Source organism: Hevea brasiliensis, unplaced genomic scaffold, assembly GCF_030052815.1.
Source record: "Hevea brasiliensis isolate MT/VB/25A 57/8 unplaced genomic scaffold, ASM3005281v1 Scaf355, whole genome shotgun sequence".
Lineage (NCBI taxonomy): Eukaryota > Viridiplantae > Streptophyta > Magnoliopsida > Malpighiales > Euphorbiaceae > Hevea > Hevea brasiliensis.
In genome coordinates this window covers 24,142-51,583 of record NW_026614868.1, presented here as the reverse complement: position 1 = coordinate 51,583, position 27,442 = coordinate 24,142, and the positions used below count along the sequence as shown (strand labels likewise).

The following is a 27,442-nucleotide window of genomic DNA, read 5'->3' as shown; positions in this document are numbered from 1 at the left end:
TTGTATAATTCTATTAACTCCTAGAATTTCCGCATGTGTTAGAAACATTTATTTGATTTGGGTCTGTAATATAATTACCATGTTGGACCTGTAAACTTATTATATGCATGTATGTTGGACTAGATGAGGGAGCTGAGCTCCCATTTATTTTTATGTTGTTATGAGTATGTGGAGGGTGAGCTGAGCTCCCCAATTGATTATATATTGTGTTTACAGGTCGGGTGAGTCAAAAACTCCCTGTTGAAAGGTCCATTTTATGGCCGGACTCTGTCTGGTTGAATTCTTGAAATTGGACCCAAATGGGCCTTAGAGTTGGATTGAGGAATAGTTAGGCTTACTACGGGCCTCGGGGGCTTTAGGCTGACCCAGGTCCTAGTGCCGGTCCGGCCCATAGGTTGGGTCGTGACAATGGAATCTTTAATAATAATAATAATAATAATAATTTTATTATAATTTTCAAGATATTAAATTTAATTCAGTTTAATTATAAGATATTAATATTATATTTTAAATTTTTATAATATTTTATTATTTATTTTTTATATATTAATCCGAAAAAAAAAATCCACCACTGTTGATCAAGTCAATACCACAATTTTAAACACATCACACTCAAATAGAACTTACCTGTTTCTTTGAGAAGACTTAAAAAAAAATTCCAAGTCCACTACCAATTAGCTTTTGATTTAATTTTCTTATTATTTTTTAAACTAGTGAATAATTACCTAAAATTTAAACCCACCACTCTGTTGATCAAGTCAATACCACAATTTTAAACACATCACACTCAAATAGAACTTACCTGTTTCTTTGTGAAGACTTAAAAAAAAATTCCAAGTCCACTACCAATTAGCTTTTGATTTAATTTTCTTATTATTTTTTAAACTAGTGAATAATTACCTAAAATTTAAACCCACCACTCTGTTGATCAAGTCAATACCACAATTTTAAACACATCACACTCAAATAGAACTTACCTGTTTCTTTGAGAAGACTTAAAAAAAATTCCAAGTCCACTACCAATTAGCTTTTGATTTAATTTTCTTATTATTTTTTAAACCAGTGAATAATTACCTAAAATTTATTATTTTAAGTTGAAATTTGAGTAAAAATATTTAAGTCATCTAATGATTAGTCCAAGTCGTCCTAAACCATGAATTAGCCGTTTAGCCCCACAATTTAATTAGTTTGATTTGAATTATCAACTAAAAAAAATAAAGAATAATGCACTTGCCTCAATTAAGAATGAATAGTGCATGTATTTTTTATTTTTTAATTATATATTTATTATTAAAAATTATAAATAAAAATTAGGAAAATTAATTAAATTATTTATATAAAGCATATTACAATAATATATCTGCTTCACTTATTTTTTTGATAAATTTTCTTATGTTAATCAAATCTGATGTAAATTTAGCATATTTTAAGAAATTAAAAAAATATTTATTTTAAAATCAAACGAGATGACTCTTATTATAATCTCTTATTATAATACCTACAAACTAATGCTAGAATCCAGACCTTTATTAAGAGATGAGGTTAGCGTGAAAATTTGATTAATCAAATCAAATATTTAAATAATTAAAATTTTTTATACATTTAAAATATTAATCAAATCGAATTGGAATTGAATGGTTAATTGAATATAATTGTATTGAAATGTTCTATTTGATTATTTGTTTTAACAAAAAAAATATAGTTGATATTAATTTATAAATTTATAATTTAAAATAAAACTATAGTTATATATTATTAATAAAAATAATTTAATATTATTAATAAAAAATCAAAAATATTATAATTTATATTATTAATTAAATAAATTTAGTTAATCTTATTATCATTTAAAAAGTAATTAAATTGATAATAAAAAAATGAAGTTTTTAAAAAATATATTTTAAATTAAATTATTTATTATTAAAATAAAATTTAATTTTTTTTATTATAATCGAATGATTCATGCATTCAAGATGAGGTTGATGAAAACAAGGACTTGATCAAATCAATTATGGACTATTACACTTATAGGGAGCATGAAAGTCCTCCTGCAGGACCACAATTTTAAAAACATCACAATTAAATAAAACTTATCTGTTTCTTTGTAAAGACTTAAACAAAATTGCAAGTCCACGGTTAGTTTGCCTATGATAACATCCTCCACTTCTTGTTGAAGTCTATACTCATTGGACATTATATTAATTCCTAGGCAATTTCATAGCCCATCTTAATCAAACCATCTTGTATACGTTTCTCAAATTGATGTTTTGAACTTTCAAAATATAAAGACTTGGGTGTAAGGGAATACGTTGTTCCACATCAATTTTGGATAAAAAAAACTTTGTTAAATAAAAAAATTTTGGCAAACGTCATCTCTCAAGCCAGCTTTTAAAGTACGTTAAACCTAATCTATTTTTTTCTATATAGAATGGGATAAGAGTCTCCATATGTAGAGGCGGATGCAGAGTTGAATATTGAGGGACCAAAATTTAAAAGTTATATAATTATTATAATTAATAAAAATTTACAAAGTACACTTTTATAAAAACAATATTATTTATATTTTTTAATAAATCATATATTTTATTAATTATAGATGGTTTTCAAATATATATATATAAATTTTTATTATAAATGCAATCAATTAAAATAACTATTTGTGAAATAATAATGCGTAAAATTATGAAATATTTGAATCTCAATTAAAATGATTAAATTCTTTTTTAGTTAGGTATTTAAAATTACAAATCTTAAACTATAAATCATAGTTAGAAATTATAGGAATTGAGATTTAAGAACTATAAATCATATCAATTTTTTTTTAAAATGTGTATTTATATTATGTTAACTTTATATACAATATTTAAAAAAGATGTGGGGCGAAGGCTTACTTAAATGCTTAGTCTTTTTCTATTTCTTTTAATTATAACATATTAATTTAAAAAAAAAATTGGGGGTACTAGGGCCTTCTGAGGTATGTGCTGGGTTCGCCTCTGTCTATAAGTACAAGTTACCAAATTAGATATTTGATTCTTTATAAGACAATCATACTACACATGATGTTGTTGCTAAGAAATCAATAAGTCACTAAAATGATGGCCTACAAAAACACATTTAAACATCTCTGTAAATACGTTTCAGTGAATAAAGTTATTGAAAATGTGAGTTATTGATAAAAAAATTTATGAATCATTAAAATGACTGTTTTTAAAAGAAAACTTAAATATTTCAGTCAATATGTGTATATGAATAAAATTGTTGAAACTGTGACTTTCTTTTGGAAAATTTGAGAAGGTATAACATACCACTTGCCATTAGTTGTTGATTGACAGTCAATACTTGGTATAAAGACTTACACTTTTCAAAATAAAGACTAAACTTCGAAACATAATATTCTATCATAAAATTTTATATTTTCTACTATAATATTTGTAAAAACTAATTTAATTTGGATATTATATTATTGTAAATATTAAAAAAATAAACAATATAGTATCACAAATCAATTTTTATGCATTAAATTTATTTCTTTATTTAATCAAACCAAACTCTATCATCAAACTACAAATATTTTCATGATTTTAATATATATATATATATGTATACACTAGCATATTTTTAAAATCTTGAAATATAATTTTTAATCAAATTTAAATATAACATCATACCATTAAGAGATTTTTTTTTTTAAAAAAGCCCTTATATTTTAATCTTAAAAATAAAATATTTTAATAGTAATGTAGCATCATTATTTCCTCATTCATTAATAGAGAATGAAATTAAATATTTACCTGTACTAAATATTCAATCTTATTTAATTGGACATGATTTCAAATATTTGAAATATTAAATTCATATCCCAATAAAATTTGATCGAATGGAATATATAAAAATATTCACTGATTGCTATTTCACCTGCATCCTACAATAATTCCGTAAATGGTATAATTTAAAAAGAAAATAGAATATACAATGCAATTATAAGAAACAAAATCACCAGTGAAAATTGAATTTACAAATAACTCCTCAAAAATTCTAGGTGAAGATTCATGCATTGTGTGAGGGGATTTAATTCCATTTATGCGTGGTCAACAAGTAGAGAGCACAACCCGTCATGGGGGATGGGCGAGTTTTCTTGCAGTGGACGACGCGCTAAATTTCTTAACGTGTGGGAAGATAAATGGGTCCCTTTTGAGTGAGCTGTCTGTTTCAACAATATTATAAAATTATAAATTTGAATTTTTATTAAAAAAAAGGGTCTTTATCATTATGTTATGGTAGACAACTAGTTATAAGTAATTATAAGGGGGAGAAGTAGTGAATGGGAGCATCACATTTTCAAATGGAGTTGGCAAATTTAGCAAAGTGCTTATTATTGGGTTTTATGATCCTGTGGATTCAAATCCATAGAAGCAAAGGTTGCTTTGAAGCTGAGAGATTGGCACTCTTAAATTTTAAGAAATTTGTTGTATCAGATGGAGCTGATGCTGATCATCTTCTTTCTTCTTGGGTTGATGATTCAATGAGTGACTGTTGTAAATGGGAGCGTGTCACGTGTAATTCTACTACAAGTCACGTGATTGAGCTCTTCCTCAACAATACACGACAACATGACAAAAATAGTGAATCATTTTATGATGATGAAAATATTTGGTTTATAAAGTTGTCAATGTTCCAGCAGTTGAAAGAGCTCAGAAATCTTAATTTATCCTACAATGAAATTGGTGGTTTTATTGATTATGATGAAGGTACATATCCTATGCTCTTCTACATATCCTATGCTCTTTTATCTATATTATAATTTTTTTTATTTGTTTGCCAAATACACTATTTCAGTAAGTTATTGGGTGCACTTCTCTAAAAGGTTTTGAAAGATTTTGCTCATATGCAAGTTTTGAAAGATAATCAAAATTGAAAAAATTAGAAGTCTTAGATCTCAATGTTAATTATTTTAATAATAGAATCTTATCATCATTGAGTGTGCTTGCATCACCTAAAACTTTGATTCTTAATTCATTAGGTGCTCATATATTACTTAAGACTTTGATTCTTAATAACAATTAGTAGAATAAAATGGTCATTACATTGGGCACTCTTATGTCAGAGTTGGACTTCAATTTCAATAGATTCAATAATAATATCTTATCATCATTAGGTACTCTTATATCACTTAAGATTTTAATTTTTTTTAATAAGATTAAGTCTTCAACACTTAATTACAGTAGAAAGAAAGTTTCTTCCCTAAGAAAGATATGCTTTATTCAAAGGTTTATATATCATGATATTTCATAAATCTACAATCAATTTCATCTTTGCCCATGTATCTATGGGCATTACAAGCCATGTCAATTTCATCTCTATTCAAGTTAATTTTTGTAGTGTAAAAAGGTGTATACTATATATGTGCAGGTTTTGAAAGATTATCAGAATTAAAGAAGCTAGAAACCTTAGACCTTAGTCATAATTATTTCAATGACAGCATCTTATCATCATTGGGTGCTCTTACATCACTTAAGTCTTTGATTCTTGAAGATAATTGGATGGAAGGTTCCTTCCCTAGCAAAGGTATGTTTGATTCTTAGAATTGTTTTCTTCACACTTATTCTATCATAACATCCAACTAATAAATGGATTTTTTAAATGTTTTTGATAGAATAATTATATAGATTGTGTATATCGTAAATTGCATATCTTTTTTCTTAGTGACATACAATTTTATGTTAAATGTGATGTATTCAAATAAAATATTAAGAAAAATAAAATATGAATCATAATTTTATTAAATAGTTAAGCAATAGATATTAATATTAAAGTTTATAATTTTTTTATTGTTATAAAATTTCAATTTGTTACAATTTAATCCCTAAAACATGCTTTTCTTGCAAATAATTAATGTCATTTAGTTAAATCTAACATGAAATAAAAGTTAGTATATTATGAAAATTAAAATTGTTAATCTAATTTAATTCCAGCTACTTGAAATTAAAGATTTTTTTTTTTTGAGAAATTCAAAAACAGTATCTTGTAATTTTTTCTAGAACTTGTTATAATTTCATCTTTAATATATGCATTTTTATTTTTCTTTTTTGCACAATTACATAGAAGCTTATTTATTAATCAATTATATCATGAAATAACATAAAAGCTATAAGGTATAGAGGTTTTGAAAGGTTAAAGGAGTTGGATAACAGTGGCCATTGGTTCAATAATAGTATCTTATTATCATTGACTGCTCTTATATTTCTTAAGGCTTTGATGATTAGTGATATGTTTGATACAATGACAGGTTCCTTTCCTATCCAAGGTCTGTTCAATTTTTGGAATCCTTTTTTTCACACTTATTTTATCAGAACATCCAATTACTCTCACTTATTCTTATAAAAATAAATTGATTTTTCAAATTATTTTTGATAGTCTTACAAAATCACATATAACAAAAAAATCAATATGCAATGTTTTAAGATTTATTATATAGATTATATATATTGTAAATTTGAAGAATTTACAAATTTTAGATCACTTATAAAATAATTAATTTTCCAGAAATTTAAAAACAGTAACTTGCCATTTGTTGTAGATGATTTATTATAATTTCATTTCTAATATATACATTTTTATTTTTCTTTTTTTTACAGCTACATGTGATTCAGAATTAAATAATTTGAAAATTTTGGAAACATTGGATCTGAGTCTCAATTTTTTCGACGCTCTCTTTCACTTGAAGGTAACTTCATATCCCATCTCATTTATTATTTTTATTATTTGACATAAAATAAGCCAATTCATTTTTTAGAGCTATCATGTGTCCCGTTTAAAAAAAATGCTTGACTTAGCTGACGAATTTAAAAAATTTTCAAAGTAAGTTGAAATAATATTGAAATTATAAAATATTAATGACAAATAAAATAGATTAAAAATTTAACAACAAATAAACAAATAATTAATAAAGAAAATATTTATAATTAACCTCTATGAATTTATTTATTTTTTGAATATGTATAATTATTAACATTATTAAATATATTTTCTTTATATAAATAAAAATTTTCAAAAGTATGCTTTGTAAATCATTCTTTAACTAATAATTGCATATAGGTAATTTTTAAAAAAAAAAATATTAAAACTCTTAAAATTTTCCTTCTTTCTTTTAGTTTTGTCTGAATGTACATCCTTTATATATATATATATATGCATGAAGCATAGTTATTATTTATATATTAAATAATACAATAGTGAATCACATAAAAAAATTAAGGGAAAATAAAAAAAAAATTCATGTGGCTTCATGCTTTGACACTTTATGTTTATGTTTCATTTTTTGTCAAAATTGTGTCTTGAGATTGTTTCTGTTAGCACAAATGGTTCAAATCACACTAACGGTGTTAAGCTGCTAACATGACATATTAAAATAGTATATTGTAATAGAATGGGTCCCACAAACAAATAAAAATTAAAAACAAATTAATTTAGTTGGTTCAACAAATAATAAATAGAAATTAAATAACTTAAATTTACATTTTCTAAAATTATTTAAATAAAATTATATTTTTATTTTAATTGAATTTAAAAATTAAAAAGGAAAAGAAAGCGAAAACATGTCCTTCCCCAATTCCCAAATCATGCATTTCTTAAATCCAATCATATAGCTGTGCAAACTTAAGCTTTTGATTCTTATTCTTAATTCCCATATCCTGTATTTCTTAAACCCAACCATATAGCCATCATAGCCATCTAGTCTTAAATCAATAATAGGGATATTCCTTTCAGTACGTCCTTAACGCAAAGAATAAAGAAACATTCATAGAGTTTGTAAATATTGAATAAGTCTAACCGTTGCTAAATAATTAAACCAAATTGAAATTACACCTTAACTTATCATGCCGATGTCGTTTATGCTCAAAATATCTCATCCATCTTTATTTTCTCATTATTACCTTACCCATTCTAATCTTCTCAATTTTCTACAACACACAAGTGAAGATGAGTTATTTGAAATTTCTTCTCTGCAATTTATCCATTCTTGAAATAAATAGAAAAGCAATAGAAGATTAACACAAAAGATTTTGTGGGTTGGTTTTGATTCGGGGATTTTTGTGGATTTTGCTGATTTGGGTTAGCCACAAGTTTTTTTGGATTCCAACTCCAATGCTGGCTTAGGAGATTTTGGGCTGGCTCATGCCTTTTGGGCTGGCTCATGCCTTAGAATGAGAAAATCTCATATGCAAAGCTCAAAGGAATGCCTGGAATAATGGGCTACATTGTCCCTGGATGCTTTAATATTGGCAAAGCTACCTGTAAGCCCGATGTCTATGGATTCAGTGCGATGGTTCCTGTCTTCCTGAGGTGGTGTGAGGGCAATGACCTAGGACCAAGATTGCTAGCTTCCAGTTCCTATTGGAATGGGTGTGGTGGTTGCATTGAGAAGGGTGCATACTTGAGTACTAGGCAATTATACTAACACTCCTCCTTATAATAGAACTGTCATTTAGTTATAATAGAACTGTCATAAGAAATCTAACATGAAATTTAAGTTATTAGATTATGAAAATTAAAATTATTAGATTAAATTGTAATTTTGAGAAACGAATGACTTTTTTTTTTTTTGTCATTAAGCCTTATTTTAATGATAATTGAACTTCATGTTCAACTTGAATTTAATACAATTTCTGAAGTATGATATCATGGATATGTAGTAGTGTTTTCTTATTTTGGTCACAGTCAAGTAGTTATAGCTTTACTTATAATTGATTAGTTACAGAAACACTTTATCAGCTGGATTAGTTAAGGTGGGGCTGCTTAAAATTATTTTCTTTTTTACAAATTCAAAAACAGTATCTTCCAATCTTTTTTAGATGACTTGTTATAATTTCATCTTTAATCTATGCATTTTTACTTTTCTTTTCTGCACAATCACATAAAAGCTTATTAATTAATTAATTATATCCCAAAATAACATAAAAGTTATATGGTGTGCAGGTTTTGAAAAATTAGAGGAGTTAGACATCAGTTGGAATAGATTCAATAGTAGTATTTTATCATCATTGGGTACTCTTACATCACTTAAGACTTTGATTCTTAATGAGAACACAATGGCAGGTTCCTTCCCTATCCAAGGTATGTTTGATTCTTGAAATTGTTTTCTTCACACTCATTCTATCAGAACATCTAATTATCTTGCACTCTATTATTTGATTTAATTTAATTTAAATTTTATTTACTCTCTATTGTTTGATTTAATTTAATTTTTATTTACTCTTGGGTCAAAATTAAGCAACTTGAAAAATTGAAATCCTTATATGTAAGTGGTAATGGATTCAATGTATCGTCCTACCAATATAAGGCAAACTTTAGATTTGGGTGAACTTTAGATTTGAGTGAATTATATTTACATTTATAAATTAATTATTTTTATAAAAATTAATGGATTTAAAATTTTTTTTGATAGTTTTATAAGATCACGTATAAAATTAAAAAAAAAAATGATCTTCATGTTTAAACCATTGTTTTAAGATTTATTATACAGATTACGTATATTGTAAATTTCATTTTTTTTTCTTTCTTAATGACATATAATTGTAAGTTAAATATGATACAATTAATTCAAATAAAACTGTTAGATTAAATTGTAATTTGACAAAAAAAAATTACTTTTTTTAATCATTAATACTTATTTTAATGATTATTGAACTTCATGTTAAACTTCAATTTGGTGGAATTTAGTAACGCAAATATAATTTTTCTACTTAATTCCAAATACTTAAAATTAATGAGTAAAACTTTATAGAGTGACTTGTATAACTGAACTATCTTTTGCAAATGACTGCATATGTTTCATCTCTAATGTATATATTTTCATCTCCAATATTTAAAATTATTATATTTTCATCTCTAATGTATGTCTTTTTATTTTTCTTTTTTCATAACTGCATATGTTTCAGAATTAAATAATTTGAAAAATTTGGAAATGTTTGATATGAGTCGCAATCAATTCAATGGCTCCTTCTCATTTGAAGGTAACTTCATATCTCATCTCATTTGTTATTTTTATTTTTAGATATAAAAAATGCTTGACTTCAATTCAGAAAATTTTTAAAATGGATCAAAATAAAATTTTTATAATTGGCTTCTATGAATTTAATTTTTTGAATGCGTATAATTATTAACATTGTTAAAAAAATATTTTCTTTATATAAATAAAAACTTTCAGAAGTATGATTTTTAAATCAGTCTTTTAACTAATAATTACATGTAGGTAATTTTTTTAAAAAATATTAAAACTCTTAAATTTTTCTTTTTTTTTTTTTTTATCATAATGTATATCCTTAATACTTTTTATTGACTTTGAGAATTCATCACTGTCTTACTTATTAGTAGCTATTTATTTTTTTATTTGATTATTGTATGAATTATTATATTATTTTGGCAATTTCTTTTTTATTACTTTGTTTGAACTTTGAGTCAATATTACATTATGCTGCGGAGGTTTTGAAAAATTATCAAATTTCTTCAAAACAGTTTCTTTTTTTTCTAGAAATTCAAAAACAGTAACCTGCAATCTTTTATAAATGACTTATTTTATTTTAAACAGTAACTAATATATATTCATCTCTAATATATGTTTCAGAATTAAATAATTTGACAAATTTGGAAGTATTGGATTTGAGTTACAATCAATTCAACGGCTCCCTCTCAAAAGGTAACTTCATATCTTATCTCAATTGTTATTTTTATTTGGTTAGATATAAAATAAGCTAATTCATCTTTTAGAGGTATCGTGTGGTCCCCTTCTTAAACAATCTTGACTTAACCCATCGACAAATTCATAAATTTTTTTTAATAAATAATATATATTAAAAAATTAACCATATAATACTTTATGTAATTAATAAAGAAATACTTTACAGTACAATGCGAATATTTTAACATAATTATTCTTAAAAACTTAATAATATTCTTAAAAACTTATATTTACTGCATTTTTTATATATATATATATATATATGGAGGAACAAATAGAATAACTGGTGTTTTTAGCGCACTTCAAAATTTAACTTGTAAATTATATTTTTTATTAAATAATAATTTATAAATAAACAAATTATGTTATTTTATATCAATATTAAATGATATAATACTAGGTTTAAAGGCAAAGGATTTATTTTTTAATCAGATAAATTATTATTATTATTATCTTTCTTGAAATATGCAATTACAATATTGTTTTTATATATAAATATTCATAATTAAACATAATAAAATAAATAGAATTAAAATAAAATTTGTATACTAGTGACTTAAAAGATTTCATTATTATGATTATTATTAAATATAATTTTTGAAATTTAATATAAAAAAAGAAGTTATGAAATTAATAAATATTTATAATTTCATTAAATAATAAAAATTAAATTAAATTATTAAATAATAGTAACTGCGTGTAAGTGCACGTACCGCTACCTTGTTATGTATTATTAGATTGAATAAAAGATTTAACTACGTAATAATATATATATGACATTTGATTGAAATTTAACTAAATTTTTTTTAATTAACTTTTATTCACATTAACTTCACAAATATTACAAAATAAAATTAAAAAAAAATAATGTCACAAATATTTCCCCTTCCTTTTTCTAAAAAACTCTTTTGTCATTTTTATTATTATCTTTCAGCTAATCTCCTTATTATTCTTAACCTTCATGAATTATTTTTTTTTTCTTTTAAATTGAATATAATACTTTACAATTACATTAGCAATAATTTAAGAAAATCAATTATTAAAATAAAAATAGGTTTTCACTTCAAGTAAGAAACTTGAAAAATCATAATATTTTTATTAAAAAATATATAATAAAATCGTGAAAAGCGTGAAAATTGTAATTATATACTATTTACTCCATACTGTCATTATTTGATACATTGTCCTTTTTAAAATTAAAAGATAACACTAGAAATTATATAATTTATGATCACGTTATAGTTTTTTTCATTATCGAATTTTATGCATAAACTTATTGTTTAAAAGTTTCATTATTAATGTAAAATATAATATCATGCATGCGTACTCAGAAAGGAAGAATATTAGCAAATAGAAATATCAAAAGAACATATAAAAATAAACACTTAATTTATAATTAGCTAGGTGAATTCAAAAATACAAATAATTAAATACTATATGCAAAATTAAATATATTTTCAATTAATTATATCATATATAAAAAAAAAAGACTAATCTGTAAATTCTAGGGGCTAACATCTAGTTAAATATATTCCAGGGCACCAAATTGAATAATTAAAATTTTTTATTTTCTTTTAATTTTATCAATATTAATTTAATTTAATTATTAATATTGATAACAATTTTAATTCATTTATAAAACTTATGTAACTATATCAATTAATAAATAAAAATATTACTTTTATTTATTTTACTGTTAATCGTTAATGAAATATTTTTCTTTAAAAAATTTATTAATTTTTTTAATAATTAAGCAATAAAAATATTAATTTAAAAAGAAACATTTATAAAAAAAAAGAATGCATGCTTTTTATCATAATTAGTAAATGGTGAAAATTATATTTATCTTTTATGAAAATAGGTTTTTTAGGTTATATATACGTAAAAAATTAAAAAATTATATAAAAATATTTAAATATATTTTCAATGATATCAATTATAAAATAATATTAATCCGCGCATTATACAAGCTAACGTCTAGTTAAACATATTCTGGGTACCAAATTGATTAATTTAGCCTTCAAAATTAAAAAAAAAAAAAAAAATCCTACATTCTGACTTTATAAAATTTATCCATACTATTGAAAAATTATGGTTGATTCGCAAAATTGACTTAATATTCAAACATTTTATTGGCTTAATATTTTCCTATTGTAGGATTATGCAAATTCAAAAGTCTCGTTGAGTTAAGTCTTCAAGGAAATCGGTTTTCTGGCCCTCTTCCGGAATGTATTGGCAACTTGACCAGCCTCCAAGTTCTTGATCTGTCATTCAATCAGTTCAACGGAAACATTCAATCTGTTGTTTCTAAACTCACATCCCTCAAGTATTTGCTTCTTTCTAGTAATGAGTTTGAGGGCTTATTCTCATTTACACTTTGGCTAACCACTCAAAACTTGAAGTATTTCTACTGTCTTGGGGAAGTAGTAAGTTGGAATTGGAAACAGAAAATCCTGCATGGTTCACCGCATTTCAACCGAAGATCATTGACTTGTTGAATTGCAACTTAAACATAAGAACCAGAGCAATTCCTAGCTTTCTTCTTTACTAGTATGACATACGCTTCATTGAATCTTTCTCATAATAAGCTGGTTGGAACATTCCCCAATTGGATCTTACAAAACAATTCTAGGTTATGAGTTATGAATTTGATGAACAACTCATTCACGGGAACTTTTCATTTGCCAAACTACAAGCATGATTTGCTTGAGTTTGAAATTTCGTGCAACAACATCACTGGTGTGCTGCCCAAGGAGTTTGGTTTGGTCCTCTCAAATCTACAATATATAAACATGTCAAGAAATAATTTCAACGGTAATGTTCCTTCTTCAATTAGTGAGATACGAGAACTACATGCTCTGGATTTATCCCATAATAAATTCTCAGGAGAGTTGCCAGGAAGTCTGTTTGCAAATTGTACCTTTAATTGTGTACTGATTCTGTCAAACAATAATCTTCAGGGGAACATTTTTTCTCAAAATATGAACTTGAGAAGCTTGACGACATTGGATATGAAAAACAACAACTTCAGTGCGATGATAGGCGTAGACTTCTTGGACGGATCCTCCCTATCTTTTTTGGACATATTCAATAATAAGGTATCAGGTTCATTTCCTAGACAACTATGTAATATGAGTAGTCTTGAATTTTTAGACCTCTCAGAAAATAGGTTATATGGGCCTATGCCTTCTTGCCTAAATGCTTCATCATTGCGCTTCTTGTTTTTACAAAAGAACAGTCTAAATGGATCCATACCCCATGTGCTTCTTAGAAGTCCTAATTTAGTGGCACTTGATCTGAGGGATAATAGTTTTTCTGGAAATATTCCATCTTGGATCAGTTAGCTCTCCCAATTGCATGTGCTTTTATTGGGAGGTAATGAATTACATGGCAGTATTCCTAATCAGTTGTGTGAAGCAATAACTGTGAGTATCATGGATCTTTCAAGTAATTTACTTTCAGGTTCCATACCTTCGTGCTTTAATAACATATCTTTTGGGAATAATATATCATTTAGAATGATGGGAGTCTATTATTTTTACCCTATGAATGAAAGATATGAAGTCGTTTGTGCTCCAAGAGATAGCAGTATTGACTTGTATCTGCCTTGTGTACCTTGGGATTCTTGAGAATATGTGGAAGTGGAATTTGCAATGAACTCTTCCAGGAGTGATATTATCAACTTGATGGCATGAATAGATTTATCATGCAATAAGTTAAGTGGTAGAATTCCTCAAGAAATTAGAGACCTGCATGGAATTCGGTCATTGAATTTGTCTGACAATCACTTAACAGGATCTATGCCAGTCAGTTTTTCAAATTTAAGGAGTTTAAAGAGCTTAGATCTTGGCAACAATAATTTTAATAGTGAAATTCCTAGTGAACTAGTTATGTTGAATTTTTTGGAAACCTTCAATATTTCATACAACAATTTGTCAGGTAGAGTCCTTAATAAAGGGCAGTTTGGGACCTTCGATGAAAATAGCTACAAAGGTAACCCCAGCCTTTGCAGATCACTCATTCATAGGAGCTGCAAAACTGATGAAACTCCACCACCATCACCATCTGTTAATATAGAAGAGGAAGATGAAGGTGGTATTGTTATGGTGTGATTCTATTGGAGTTTCTGTGCATCCTTTGTCACAATTCTATTGTTGTTGGTAGCAATCCTCTGCATCAATAGGCATTGGTGCATGTTATGGTTTAACTTGGTTGATATTTGTATTAATTCAATTTTGGTTTGGCTCAATCAATAATTTATTTAGTGTCTATACAAAAATGTAGGCTTTTGCTAGTGCTTGAAGAACATGAGAACTCCATTAATATGAATATTATTGGTCTGTGCTAGTCATTGTAATAATTGAAATTTGAATTTCATTTCCATTGCCAAAAGTAGGATGTAAGATGCGTCAACATTATTTTAATGCGCTCTTTAAATTTACTTTTATTGATTGTTATTATCTTCATATAATATCTCTTTCTCATTATTTAAACTATTAAATTTTCTATAATAATATAAAGGCATTAAAGTAGGTCTTTCCTTATTACTAATAAATAAACATGAAAAAGAAAGTAGGTAAAGTATGTTTTACGTAGAATTAAACAGCTACATCTAACGGCAGAAACAACCAGTGGAAAGGGAATTGATTTTCCAAGGCCTAAATCCAAATTGTAAAAAATTGGCCACATTCTAAAATTATAACGTATTATTATTATTATTAAACTACTGTAGTTTAAATCTTGTTTATTTATTTAATATTATTTATAAATCACAAATATTTTTTTAAAAGAAACTTTTAAACCTCGATGTAAGAAAAATAAAGAAATGCTTGAAATGGTTGGATGTGTGTGTTTTCAACATGCTTCCTTGAGACTGAGCGTCTTTTATTTATTTATTGTATCCCTTTGGTTCTAGGCTTGTAATTTTGTTCCATCCAGAGTTGCATTTAGCCTGTGTTTTCCTTGGCTGGGTACACTTGGATTTTTTAGTTTCGATGACTTGGATTACAAAGGGGGTAAAAGAAGAAAGGAGAGGAAGACTATTCACAAAAAGCAATTGAAGGATCAAACATCTCCAGATCGCTCAAAGAGCTCAAGCCAGGTTTCCCCTTGCTCTCCTTCAGATAGTGATATAAATCATGTCAATTCTAGCATTCGGCGCTCCAATCCTAAAAAGAGTTATGGAGATGTTCCTTTCAATGTTAGTGAGGAAGCTCATTAAATGTTAAAGCTTGGTAAAGACTTAATGTTGGGGTTCTTGATTAAACAGATTAATGCTGACATCGAGTTGTGGAGGGACGCTATTTAATTATCTCTGTATTGGGATCTAGAGTTTTTGGGTTTCTTGATTCTCCTTTTATTTTGGCTATTTTGCCCTGTGCCTCGTGGTTTTGCATTGATTTCCTGTGTAGTAGTTGGGTCGAATTCTGTTCATTGTTGGTTCCGTTTGTTAGTGGTTTTCTTCATGGTGCTTGCTTTTGATGTTCGTGTTCCAAGGATTGGTGCTATTGGTTCCCCTTTGTAGTTTGGTTTGGTTCCCCTTTGTAGTTTGTTTTGGTTCCTCCCCTCTGTGTGTTCAAGGGCACCTTTTTTTCATATCTTTAGTTGGGTCTCAAATTGTCGAGTTCTAATGTTTGGTTATGCGCCTCCTTTTGCTATTCTAACTTTTCGGTTCGGTGTTTGCTTCTTCTGCCTTTTTCACGGTGCTAACGAGTTTCACTGTTGGTTCTATGGGATTGTGGCAATATGCTTTGCTTTGGCAAGGCATTGTAAACCAATGATTTAGCCTATAATTATGCAATCTTAGCCTATAATTATGGTGCAAGTCAAAACATATATTCTGCCTATAATCATGATCCTTAATTTATGTAAATTTCCTAGATTAGTTCCTTTGTATAGGATTTTCTTATTTTAGCTATTCAGTACACTGTATATAAATAGGATCTTTGTACACACGAGGACGCATGGTTGTTTTGACAACTCTTTTATGAAATACCAATATTAGCAATTATCAAGTTTACATGGTATCTGAGCGTGGTTTTGCTTTGATCCTTGAAGAGTCATTTTAAGACAATTCTGATTGTCTCAGTTTCAGCATCAATAGCACCACTGGTGATTGCTTGCTTCACGTGCAAGAATTGCTGAATCTGCTTCCTTTGGTTTCTCCACTCCAGGTGTGATCTGTACCTTGCTTCCTTTAATTCTATGGATTGTGATAAATCTGATACAATATCTGTTAAGTTTAATGGGAGGAACAATTCCCTATGGGAATTTCATTTTCATTTTTTTATTGAAGGTAAGGGACTTTTGAATGTTTTGGATGGTTCATTAAAAGAGCCTACAGATGATAAAGAAAAAGCAAATTGGAGAGTCAATAATGCTAGAGTTATTACTTGGATTTTAAATTCAGTTGAGAAAGACATAGCTTTAAGCTTGAGACCTTTTAGTACTGCTAATGAAATTTGGGTCCACTTACAGAAGTTATATTCTCAACCAAATCATGCTAGATTGTTTGAAATAGAATATGAAATTGCTAGAATCAATCAAGATGATAAGGATGTATGGACATTTTACTCTGAAGAGTCTGAACTCATATGATTATGGACTGAACTTGATATGGTTTCTATGAGTCTTGTTGACAAATCAGCTTATGCAGATTTAAAAAAAGAAAGGGACAGAAATAGGGTGCTGCAATTTCTTATGAAGCTTAGGCCAGAATTTGAGAATATAAGGGCCACTATAGTCAATCGTGGGATCACAGATTTTGATTCAGTTTTGGTAGAGTTACTTTGAGAGGAAACTCAGCTACAAACTCAAGCTAATTTGGATGCAAAAGCTAATAATGTTGATACTATCTTTTTTGCTTCTTGTAGTAGACCACCAATAAGAAAATGATTGGGGAAAATGGAACAGTTCAATGCAGATTTTGTGGAGAAATGTACAGTTGCTAGTCTACTTGTGCAACCTCAAAAGCATTTTTTTGGGGCTCAGTGGCACTGTTACCTGAATTTTCATGTAGAGATAGGACATTTTATAATTGGCAGTTGCATCACAAATTATTTTATTTAAGTATCAAGAAGTTAGATTGTGTATAGTGTTGAAGTTGCTGGCCTTTTCTAATGTCTTGGTATTTTAGTGTTCTTGGTGTTGTAGTAAGGTTTTCCTATCCTTTTTTATCTAATAAAATCTTTTTCTTAAAAAAAAAAAACATTATCACTGGTTAGTCCCTAAGGAATTTGGTTCAATCCTTCCAAATATGGCCTTTATAAAAATGTCAAGGAATAGTTTTGACTTTTGATGGCAATCTTCCTTCTTCAATTGGTGAGATAGGAGGACTATCTTTTCTGGATTTGTCTAATAATAAATTCTCATAAGAGTTGCTGGAAGGAAGTTTGCTAATTGTACCGATTTAGATATATTAATTCTATCAAGCACCAATTTTCAAGGGAAGATTTTTCCCAAGAATATGAACATGAGAGACTTGAGGGTCTTAAAATGAATAATAACAACTTCAGTGGGATGGTTGTAGACTAGTTGAACAGTCCATTGCTAATTGTTTTGGACTTATCCAATGATAAGGTATTAAGTGCAATTTCGATTCAGCTATGTTAATCTGAGCATTCTTGAAATTTTAAAACTCTCACTTAATAGGTTATGTGGTCTATGCCTTCTTACTTCAACGCTTCAACTTTGCGATTCTTGTTTCTTGATAAGAATAGTTTAAGTGTTTCTATACCCTATGTGCTTTCTAAAATTCATAATTTAATGGCATTGGATGTCTGGATCTAAGTGACAATAGATTATCTAGAAAAACTCCACCTTGGATCGGCCAGCTTTCCAAATTGTGAGTTCTTTTTGTTATAGTAAGCATGCAAATCTAAGGCATATATACAAATCGCACAATTGCACAGTATAGAAAAAATAAGAAGAATAACACATGATTAATCGTGGTTCGACCGTATAGTCTGTCTACGGGCAAGACAAGAGGAAAAGTTTCACTATGATGAAAAAGACAAGATACAATTACTCAGAACTCTTAAATCTTAACCTAAGTGTATTTCTCAAATATTTCACAATTCGATCGCAAAGGGCAGAATATTACAATATTTATAATGGTCTTTAAAAAAAAAAAAAATATATATATATATATATATATATATATATATAATAACAAATATAATTTCTTTTGGCAAATAACAAAGTTATTTACTAATCCCATCAATAATAAAAAATTATTTTATTTATAATTATTATCAATAATAAAAAATTATTTTATTTATAATTATTAATTTTATTGTTGCGAATTGAGATGAAATAATATAATTTAGTCAGTGCTTTTAAATTCTAAAATTCAACTCACTTATATTTGTAAGATTATCTAAATATATTACTTTTCTTTATACAAAATTTTCAACTTTTAAAAGTTCAGAGATTTTGAATTTGGAGCACAATGAATTAACAGGATGTATTCCTGAATATATGTGGACTCCACCTTTTCTCAAAGTATTATCTTTATCTAACAACAAACTCAATGGCTCTTTACCGAATCAAAGTAAGTAGCAAAATTCCAATTTTGTTATTATCAATTGTAATGATTTTGTTACATAGAATGGAGATGATAATGTTATTCTTTGTTATATAGGTTTGTGTGGCTTGAAGAGTCTTCAAGAGTTAGATCTCAGATTTAACAAATTTAGGGGCAGTCTTCCATAATGCCTTGACAATTTGACAACTCTCACATTCTTAGATGTGTGTGGAAACCAATTAACAGGCCATATTCCTTCATCTTGGCCAGCTAACCTTAAATGTATTAGTCTTAGCAATAATCTTTTTGAGGGCTTATTCTCTTTCAATTTAATTGCTAATTATTCTACCCTTGAGGTGGTTCTATTAAGTGGCATAACATTGCATTTGATGAAACTAGTTAGATTCCAACATTTCAGATAAAAGTTCTTATAATGCAAAGTTGTGGTCTTGACAGTATTCCTAGTTTCTCTTTCACCAATTCAAATTGGAAGTCCTCGACTTGTCTCACAACAAACTCAAAGGAAGGTTTCCTAATTGGTTGCTTGAGAACAGTGGAGGATTTGAGATCCTAAATCTTATGAATAATTCTTTCAATGGGTGGCTTGAAGAAATTGGTAAAAAGATGCTTCCGAATATGGGATATCTTAATTTAGCCAGAAATTGTTTTCAAGGTTATTTTCTTTTTTCTGCTGGCGATGAGTGTAAATTGAGAGATTTAGATTTGTCTTATAACAACTTCTCAAGAGAAGTACTGGGGAAACTACTTTCAAGTGTTTGTGATCCTTAATGAAAAGCTTGTGTTTGTGATCCTTAATGAAAAGAAAGCACATTTTGTTTGTCTTTTATTTTGGATCCTTTATACCATAATGTGATGGAATGTGATTAGTTACTTATCGGCTATAAGGAGGATTTTATTTCAGAAGATCATTGTCAAGAGTATTTTTCAATTCTAATTTGAGGAATGTACCAATGAAACTTGGAGGTAAAATAACACGTTGCCATAACAAGAAAACATTAAGTAGAGATGTGCAATTATGGTTTCCATGGAGCCAATAGAATAAGATAGGTGGTAAAAATTTTTTGCGGCTTTATTGGGAGTGTAAGATGCTTTCAAAGCAATTTACTGTTCTTGAATGCATGTGCTTTAACAATTCACTGTGGACTTATAGGGTGATAAATGTTTTTCAGCTTAAGGGTTGTGCTTTACCAGTCTTGTGTCAAGGAATCATCTGGAGGTCAGTCACCTCACCACTCCTTTGATGATTCAGAAGCATCTAGGTGTCTTGTTCGACAAGTAATTAAAGAAAGTTTGACCAAGTTGGAGGAGATGCCTGTTGCTTCTTAAAGGTCCATTAGACGGGAACCGGGTTCATGTTGGATGCAACATCTGCAAAAGCAGGAAACTCCATCAGATACTGATTCTAAACACTCTGAGGAGGATACTGAGACCGAACATGCTGTAAAAGGTCTTGGAAAAGAATTTAAGTTCTTGAAGAAGAGGGATAAAAAAACTAGTATGAATGGCACCCTTGAGAAGGAAGAAACTAAAACTGGCCTCTGCAGACTAAATGTTAGAACTGATGAAGGACGGCATAGCAATGGAGACTCCAACAGTGAAAATGAATTGAAGGAATTGATTTCTGAAGAAGCCTTCTTCTGTCTGAAAGAATCTGGAACTGGCCTTCATTTAAAGGTTTTTGAAAGTCTCTTTTTCCTTATAAATTTTTTGCTTGTTTCTGTCCCTGCCTGTTGTTCTTGCAGCACCAAATTTTTTCTGCTTATCTGTTGGATTTACTTCTTGCAACAGTCAGTGGATGAGCTTATTCAAATGGCATATGGATATTATAATGAAATTGCTTTGCCAAAGCTGGTAATACTTTGTTTATACAGTCAATTGCTCTAGGACAATAACTTTTATGTGGTTTTGTGTGTGATTTATGATCTAGATCTCATGCGTCATTTAGGTAACAGACTTTGGCTTGCTAGGACTTTCCCCTGTTGATGGACGTACACTAACTGACTTCATGCATTTAAGGGCACTACAGATGCGCTCTATGGGCCGGGTGGTAAGTATTCTGTGTAGGCGTGTTGAGTTAGTATGTGTCTTACTCTCATATTATATATCTGTATGCTATATTTAGTGAGTTCATTTTGTGCAAACCAGCTAAATCAAAGCATATCATACAAGTCATAATATTTCTCTGGGAAGCATACTGCCTGATAAATATTTTTGTATCGTTAACTGTTGCAATCCTTTGAATATATCCTTATGTAGTGTAAAATCATTTTGGAAAAGTTATTTCATTGAAGATTTTCATACTTGCATATGTTTTAAGAAAAATATTCTAATTTTATCGGTTCTGATCTTGTTGTAATCAGTTCGAACTGGCAGAGAAGCTTCCTCATTTACAATCACTTTGTATCCATGAGATGGTTACTAGAGCTTTCAAGCACATAGTGAAAGCAGTTATTGCATCTGTGGAGAATGTAGCAGACCTATCGGCAGCCGTAGCTTCTTCCCTAAATTTCTTCTTTGAATCATGTAATATGGAAGATAATAACCAAAATATGAAGGATGATTATAATCTCAAATTGCATTGGTTACAAACGTTTCTTTCTAGAAGATTGGTTGGACATTAAAAGATGAGTTTCTCCACTTGAGAAAGTTATCAATTCTTTGAGGACTTTGCCATAAGGTACCCCTTTTTAAAATTGTTTTTGGCTGCTGAATATATTTGAAATGTGGTTCTCACTAATAATTATTTTTCCAGGTGGGGCTGGAGTTAGTTCCAAGAGATTATGATATGGAATGCCCAAACCCTTTCAGGAAATTTGACATCATCAGCATGGTTCCTGTGTGTAAGGTTGGAGTTCGTTATCTGTCAATCTGAAAATTTCATTCTTAGTGAGCTATTAGTAAATTCAATATGAATGAGGTATTATGCTATGCTGTACAGCATGTAGGATGCTCTTCAGCAGACGGACGAAATTTATTGGAGTCATCCAAGATTTCTCTTGATAAAGGAAAGCTGGAGGATGCTGTTAATTATGGAACAAAGGTGTTAACTCATTCAATGGATACATATATGCTACATTAATCCCTTTGTTTAAGTTAGACACTCATTGTTCTCATAATATGTCTATTTACATTGAAGGCACTAGCAAAGATGATAGCTGTATGTGGTTCCTATCATTGGACTACTGCAAGTGCTTATAGTCTTCTAGCTGTAGTTCTTTACCACACTGGAGACTTTAATCAGGTAATAAAACTTCTCTGCCATGTATCTGCTTTAGTTTTAGGAATTTGATTTGGGTCATTCTTATTTCCCTTCAAGCAAAGGCATTTGTCTAAATCATTAGAATTATTTGTTGAAGTGAAGCATAAAATGGTGCATTTAATTGGTATATGATTGGATGTAAAAAAGATTCCAAGTTCTTAATATCTCTAATTATAGAATGGCTATTCAAGAATCAGAGTAGATCTTAGAAGTTACTGCAGTGCGTCAGTTTCTTATTAATATGTGTTATTTTTTGTAGCTTGAATTTTGGATATATTTTTCAAGGACTTGAATTATGACCCGACTCTAAAGTTTTCGTGCTGTGACCCGATTGGAATAAAAAGTGAGATTTGTGGTGGTAGCGGAGGGCATAGGCCGATAGTGGAACTTTTTTCATCATAGTGGAACTTTTTTTGAAAGTTCTGAGTGATTGTATCTTGTTTTTTTCTTTATAGTGGAACTTTTTTTCTTGTTTTTTTTCTTCATAGTGGAACTTTTTTTCTTTTGTCTTGCCCGTGGACGTAGACCTTGTGATTGAACCACGTTAAATTCTATATTATTCTTATTCTTTTTTTCTATACTGTGTGATTGTGCAATTTGTGTATGCCTTAGATTTGCGTGCTTGTTATAACAATATGGTAGGTGTTTGCATGTTTGAGCATCGATTATTGCTAGCAGAAAACGAAGCGGACGCCTCAGTAACCGAAAGAATAAATGCTTTGACTGAACCAGCCCGGATAGAGGAGAAGATTCTAGAATGAGAGAGATCGGGAGAGAGGCCCGGCATGAGAGATCGGAAAAGGATTGTATTAGAAAGATCGGAAGGGATGGGAGATCGGAAAGCAAAGAGAGAATAAGACAACTTCCAATAACTGTCGTCATAATCAGAGCCGAGGTAGTTAAAGCGTTGCAGACGAGATCAAATCTCCATTGCACGCCTCATTTGCAGAACCGCCTACATTGCTGACAGGTGCCAGGATATGTCATGACAGTCCTGTACATCTCGATCTCCACCGTTGATCTTACTTGGAAGGACAAGCCCAGAGCCCTTAGATCAAAGAGAAGACGACAAGACCGGTGCCTTTTATTCCCGGCCCTCAGATCTCCCTTGATAAGAGGATTTTGAGCCGTTGGATTAGAAAAGAGAAAGGACAAATATTCTGAATAGGATCTCAGCCATTCATTTTGATTCTCTTCAATTCTCAAGCATCAGATCATGTCCTTTAAAATCCAAACCTTCCATCTCCCTCAAAGAAAATCCTGACCCTTCATTGGGAGCACCCGTTCCCTATAAATACCTGCATGAAAACTGTTGAAGGGGGGAGACGAACAAAAAAGGGGTGGTGATTATAGTAGAAAGGCTCTGAAACTTGATTCAGTCTTGCTACTCTGCTATTTTTAAGCTTTCAAAATAGAAAAACTTCAGAAACTAGTTTTCTAAAGATTTCCATTGAAGGAGGGTTGAATACTGAAACTCTTCATTTTCAGTTTGTTCATTACTCTGTGATACCATCCCCCAGTTTCAGTTTTGTCTTCATCATCTTTATATCAACTTTTTTAAGCTCCATCTCATTCCAACCCGGTTACTGTTACTTCGGTTCGACTGCATTTTAACTCGGTATTCTGTATTTCAAGGCAAGCATTACTCCCCAGATTATTAGCTCGCAGCTCTACTATAGTTGTGACTTCACAGTTAGTTCAATAGATTCAACTCCCCACAGGTGAGCGTCTGAACCGTTGTTTTGTCAAGCTTTTTTATTTTCCTTTGTTTTCATGCTCGTAATTTTCATCAAGTTTATGTCATGTTAAAGAGTTCCACGAGGGTAGTTATTCTCTTGAGTTTACCTCTTATTCATCAGTTCATTTGTTCTTAGCCTTATTACCTTTAGATATAGGTGTTCTGGTTACGAGTAACGTATAAGTAGTTTAATAGAATGTTGGTAGCTGTGTCTTAACACAAGAGTTTCTTTAAAATAATAAAAGTTTGGATAATAAATCAGAGGAAAATTATGAAGTCGAATCACTAGACTAGCTCAGAAGATGACTAGTATAGTGGGGGATCAAAGTAAGGTCGGACCCCAGACTAACAAACGAAAGAGATCGAATATTGCCTGTCGAAAGGTACTGGTAAGGCGATTAAATAGGAGATCGGTAAAAATTCAGTCTGGTATCCCCTATCTAGTTATAAGGTACCAATGGGTTAAGAGAAGCCTGATTCGGGTTCCCAGTGTCTTCGGATGCCAGAACCCTTAGTCTAAGGTCCTTGCGCTATACGATCGTAACTAAATTTCAAGAGGTCAAGGGAGAGTTCTTACCCAATCCTCATTCGAACAAAAAAGAGGAGATCGGAGGAGAGTTCTTATCCGATTCTCAATCAAATTTTAAATATTAAAGAGATCGGAGGAGAGTTCTTATTCGATTCTTAATCAAATTATAAATATTTAAAGAGATCGGAGGAGAGTTCTTATCTGATCCTCAATCAAAATTTTAATAAATATTAAAGAGATCGAAGGAGAGTTCTTATCCGATTCTTAATCAAATTATAAATATTTAAAGAGATCGGAGGAGAGTTCTTATCTGGTCCTCAATCAAAATTTTAATAATTATTTAAAGAGATCGGAGGAGAGTTCTTATCCGATTCTCAGTCAAATTTTAATAAATATGGGGAGACCGGAGGAGAGTTCTTATCCGAGATTCCCCATCCAAATTTTAAACAGATTATCCCTAGAGATCGGGAGAAGCTTTTACTCGGATTCTCTTAAATCCAAACTAAAATGGCACAATACGCAAAGTAACCCTCTAAACAAAACCGTTACGCAACACCAACTCACTAAGGGTCGTCTCCTGTACTTATGTATTTGGGTAACCCGAAACAGTGAAAAATTAAATATTCCCTCTTATCAAAGGGATTAACATCTTCATTCTAACCCCCCTAGCTATCGATTTTAATTTATAAAGAGCATAATGTTAAATCTGTTTGCCCTCATAGATGGTTCCCCGCCCGTATACGGACCCCGAACCTAGAATCTTTGTTTTCGAAGTGGTTTCATTTTAATTTATTTTCACAAATGATTTTCTTTAATTTCCCTCAAAATTAAAGTGGCGACTCCTCACTCTTTTCCACTTCGGTGAGTGTTCGTCCAGGCGACCGCAAAATACCTTGCGACAGGTAACACCTACAGAGTGAGACCATCTGGTCTCCAATATGGGGTCTGGGATAGTTTTTGCATTACAATGGATGTTTTGCCTAAAGTTTAGTGATTGTGTGGCAGTAAGGCACAGGGTATGACTTTGCTCCCCTAAAAAGGAGATCGAATGCTATGAATGGTGTTCATAGCCTGTGAAATGATGCTTTAAGGAGTTTGCAATATGATAAGAGAGCAGATAGCCTAACATGATCTTATCTTTTCAAGAGGGACAAAAGGTTACTGCTAGTGATGGTGACCTATGAAATAGTATCCCAAATGAGACTATTGAGTGAGGTAAATAGTTGTTAGCTTAGGTATCCTGGAGAGGGTACAAGTTTCATTGTAGGAATCATAAGTGATCAGATCATGATAGATGTAAAGCCTTTGAATTGAATAAATATCTTAAGTTTTGGCTAATTGAGTGGATATGAAAAAATAGAATCCCTGCAGATCCCCTCCTTAAAGTAGTAGGAGATAGTATGTAGTCTAAAGGATAAGGACAGAGATCATACAATAAATGCGTGGCTGCAATTCTCTAAGTTTCTTTTCAACTTCTTATTACTCGAGAAAAGAGTATGCTCTAAACAAATGATATTAAGGGCAGTAAGTCAGCAAAGGCAAATTACAGAATGTCAGTAAATATAAAAAGCGTAGAAGTGAAAATTTTGACAGTTGATTGCAGATGCAGCATAATCCGAATGTCAGTAGAAGTACTAGTTAGAGTGATCAAAGGACTAATTCTGAGTAACATTGAGGTGTAGATGACTTGGTAGAGACAGTAAAAAGGTACAAGTTTCTAACATGACAGTCAAGTCAAGAAAGAGAATAGAGTTAAAGAATAAAATAGTCAAAGTTCAAATTTGGGTAAGATAAAAAGAGTTGGCTAAAGAACAAACTGAAAGGCCCAAATTATGATAAGATTTGGAAGAGTAGAGTCAAGATACAGAGGAGACAAAATACAGTTCTAGAAAAAGTAAACGATCTCTTTGGGGGGTGTAGGGCAATGCCTTCGCGATATGAATTAGTATAAATATTATAATATTCTGTCACTTGCAGTAGTGAGATATTCAAGAAACACACTGGAGTTAGGTTTGAGAGTTCTGAATGATTGTATCTTGCTCTTTTTATCATAGTGAAACTTTTTTTCTTGTCTTACCCGTAGACGTAGACCTTACGGTAAAATCATATTAAATCCCATATTTATCTTCTTATTTTTTCTATATTGTGTGATTGTGCAATTTTTGTGTGTATTTTAGATTTGCATGCCTGTCATAATTGTATCATTATGCTTTTTCTTTTGTTAATGGGTGCTCCATTGTCTGTTTGTTTTGTGAAAATACACTAAGAGGAGCTTTCTAGTGTTGTCTCAAGAACCGGGTCAAGATGTAGAGGCCTTGGGAAAACAAGTGAATGCAGCTTTTGGATCCTCATGGAAAGAAGTTCTCAGTGAAGGGGAGCTTATGGAAGGGAAAATCCATCCGGGTAGTCCGACTGTTCTTATTATTCGTACATTTGCCTCGAGAGCTATTGAAGTTATGAGGTCTAGTAGTTTTTCATTTTGTCTAAATTGAATTATGTTATAAATAATTGTTATGATTTTTAGATTCATATGAACTTAACAATGTTGTTGTAATATAGAACACTTGCTTTTCTTCATTTTCTATATGATCATTTAGAACAAGCGAGTATGATTCTCCAAAGGGGTGCGCTCA

General features: G+C 29.8%; 1 protein-coding gene and 1 long non-coding RNA gene across 6 annotated transcripts in view; both read left to right on the top strand.

Annotated features, from left to right (window-relative positions):
* Positions 1 to 8,688: 8,688 nt before the first annotated feature.
* LOC131177210 (receptor-like protein 9a) overlaps positions 8,689 to 27,442 on the top strand; it is a 38,910-nt gene continuing 20,156 nt past the window's right edge. The window contains exons 1-3 of the mRNA XM_058142161.1: positions 8,689 to 9,114; positions 9,939 to 10,013; positions 10,625 to 10,696. Coding sequence (XP_057998144.1) covers positions 9,090 to 9,114; positions 9,939 to 10,013; positions 10,625 to 10,696 — 172 coding nt within the window. The 5' untranslated portion in view covers positions 8,689 to 9,089. The remainder of the gene's footprint in view (positions 9,115 to 9,938; positions 10,014 to 10,624; positions 10,697 to 27,442) is intronic.
* On the top strand, positions 13,338 to 27,014 carry LOC131177209 (uncharacterized). Of its 5 annotated transcripts, none has more exons than XR_009146827.1 (10): positions 13,340 to 13,552; positions 13,699 to 15,839; positions 16,827 to 19,289; positions 19,380 to 19,935; positions 20,453 to 20,957; positions 21,072 to 21,134; positions 21,644 to 21,960; positions 22,036 to 22,128; positions 22,222 to 22,323; positions 22,420 to 27,013. It is a non-coding gene; the product is annotated as an uncharacterized LOC131177209 (long non-coding RNA). The 5 variants fall into 5 exon arrangements; XR_009146826.1 differs by adding an exon at positions 21,229 to 21,330 and having other exon boundaries at positions 13,342 to 13,552; positions 16,827 to 19,935; positions 22,420 to 27,012; XR_009146828.1 differs by lacking the exon at positions 19,380 to 19,935 and having other exon boundaries at positions 13,338 to 13,552; positions 22,420 to 27,014.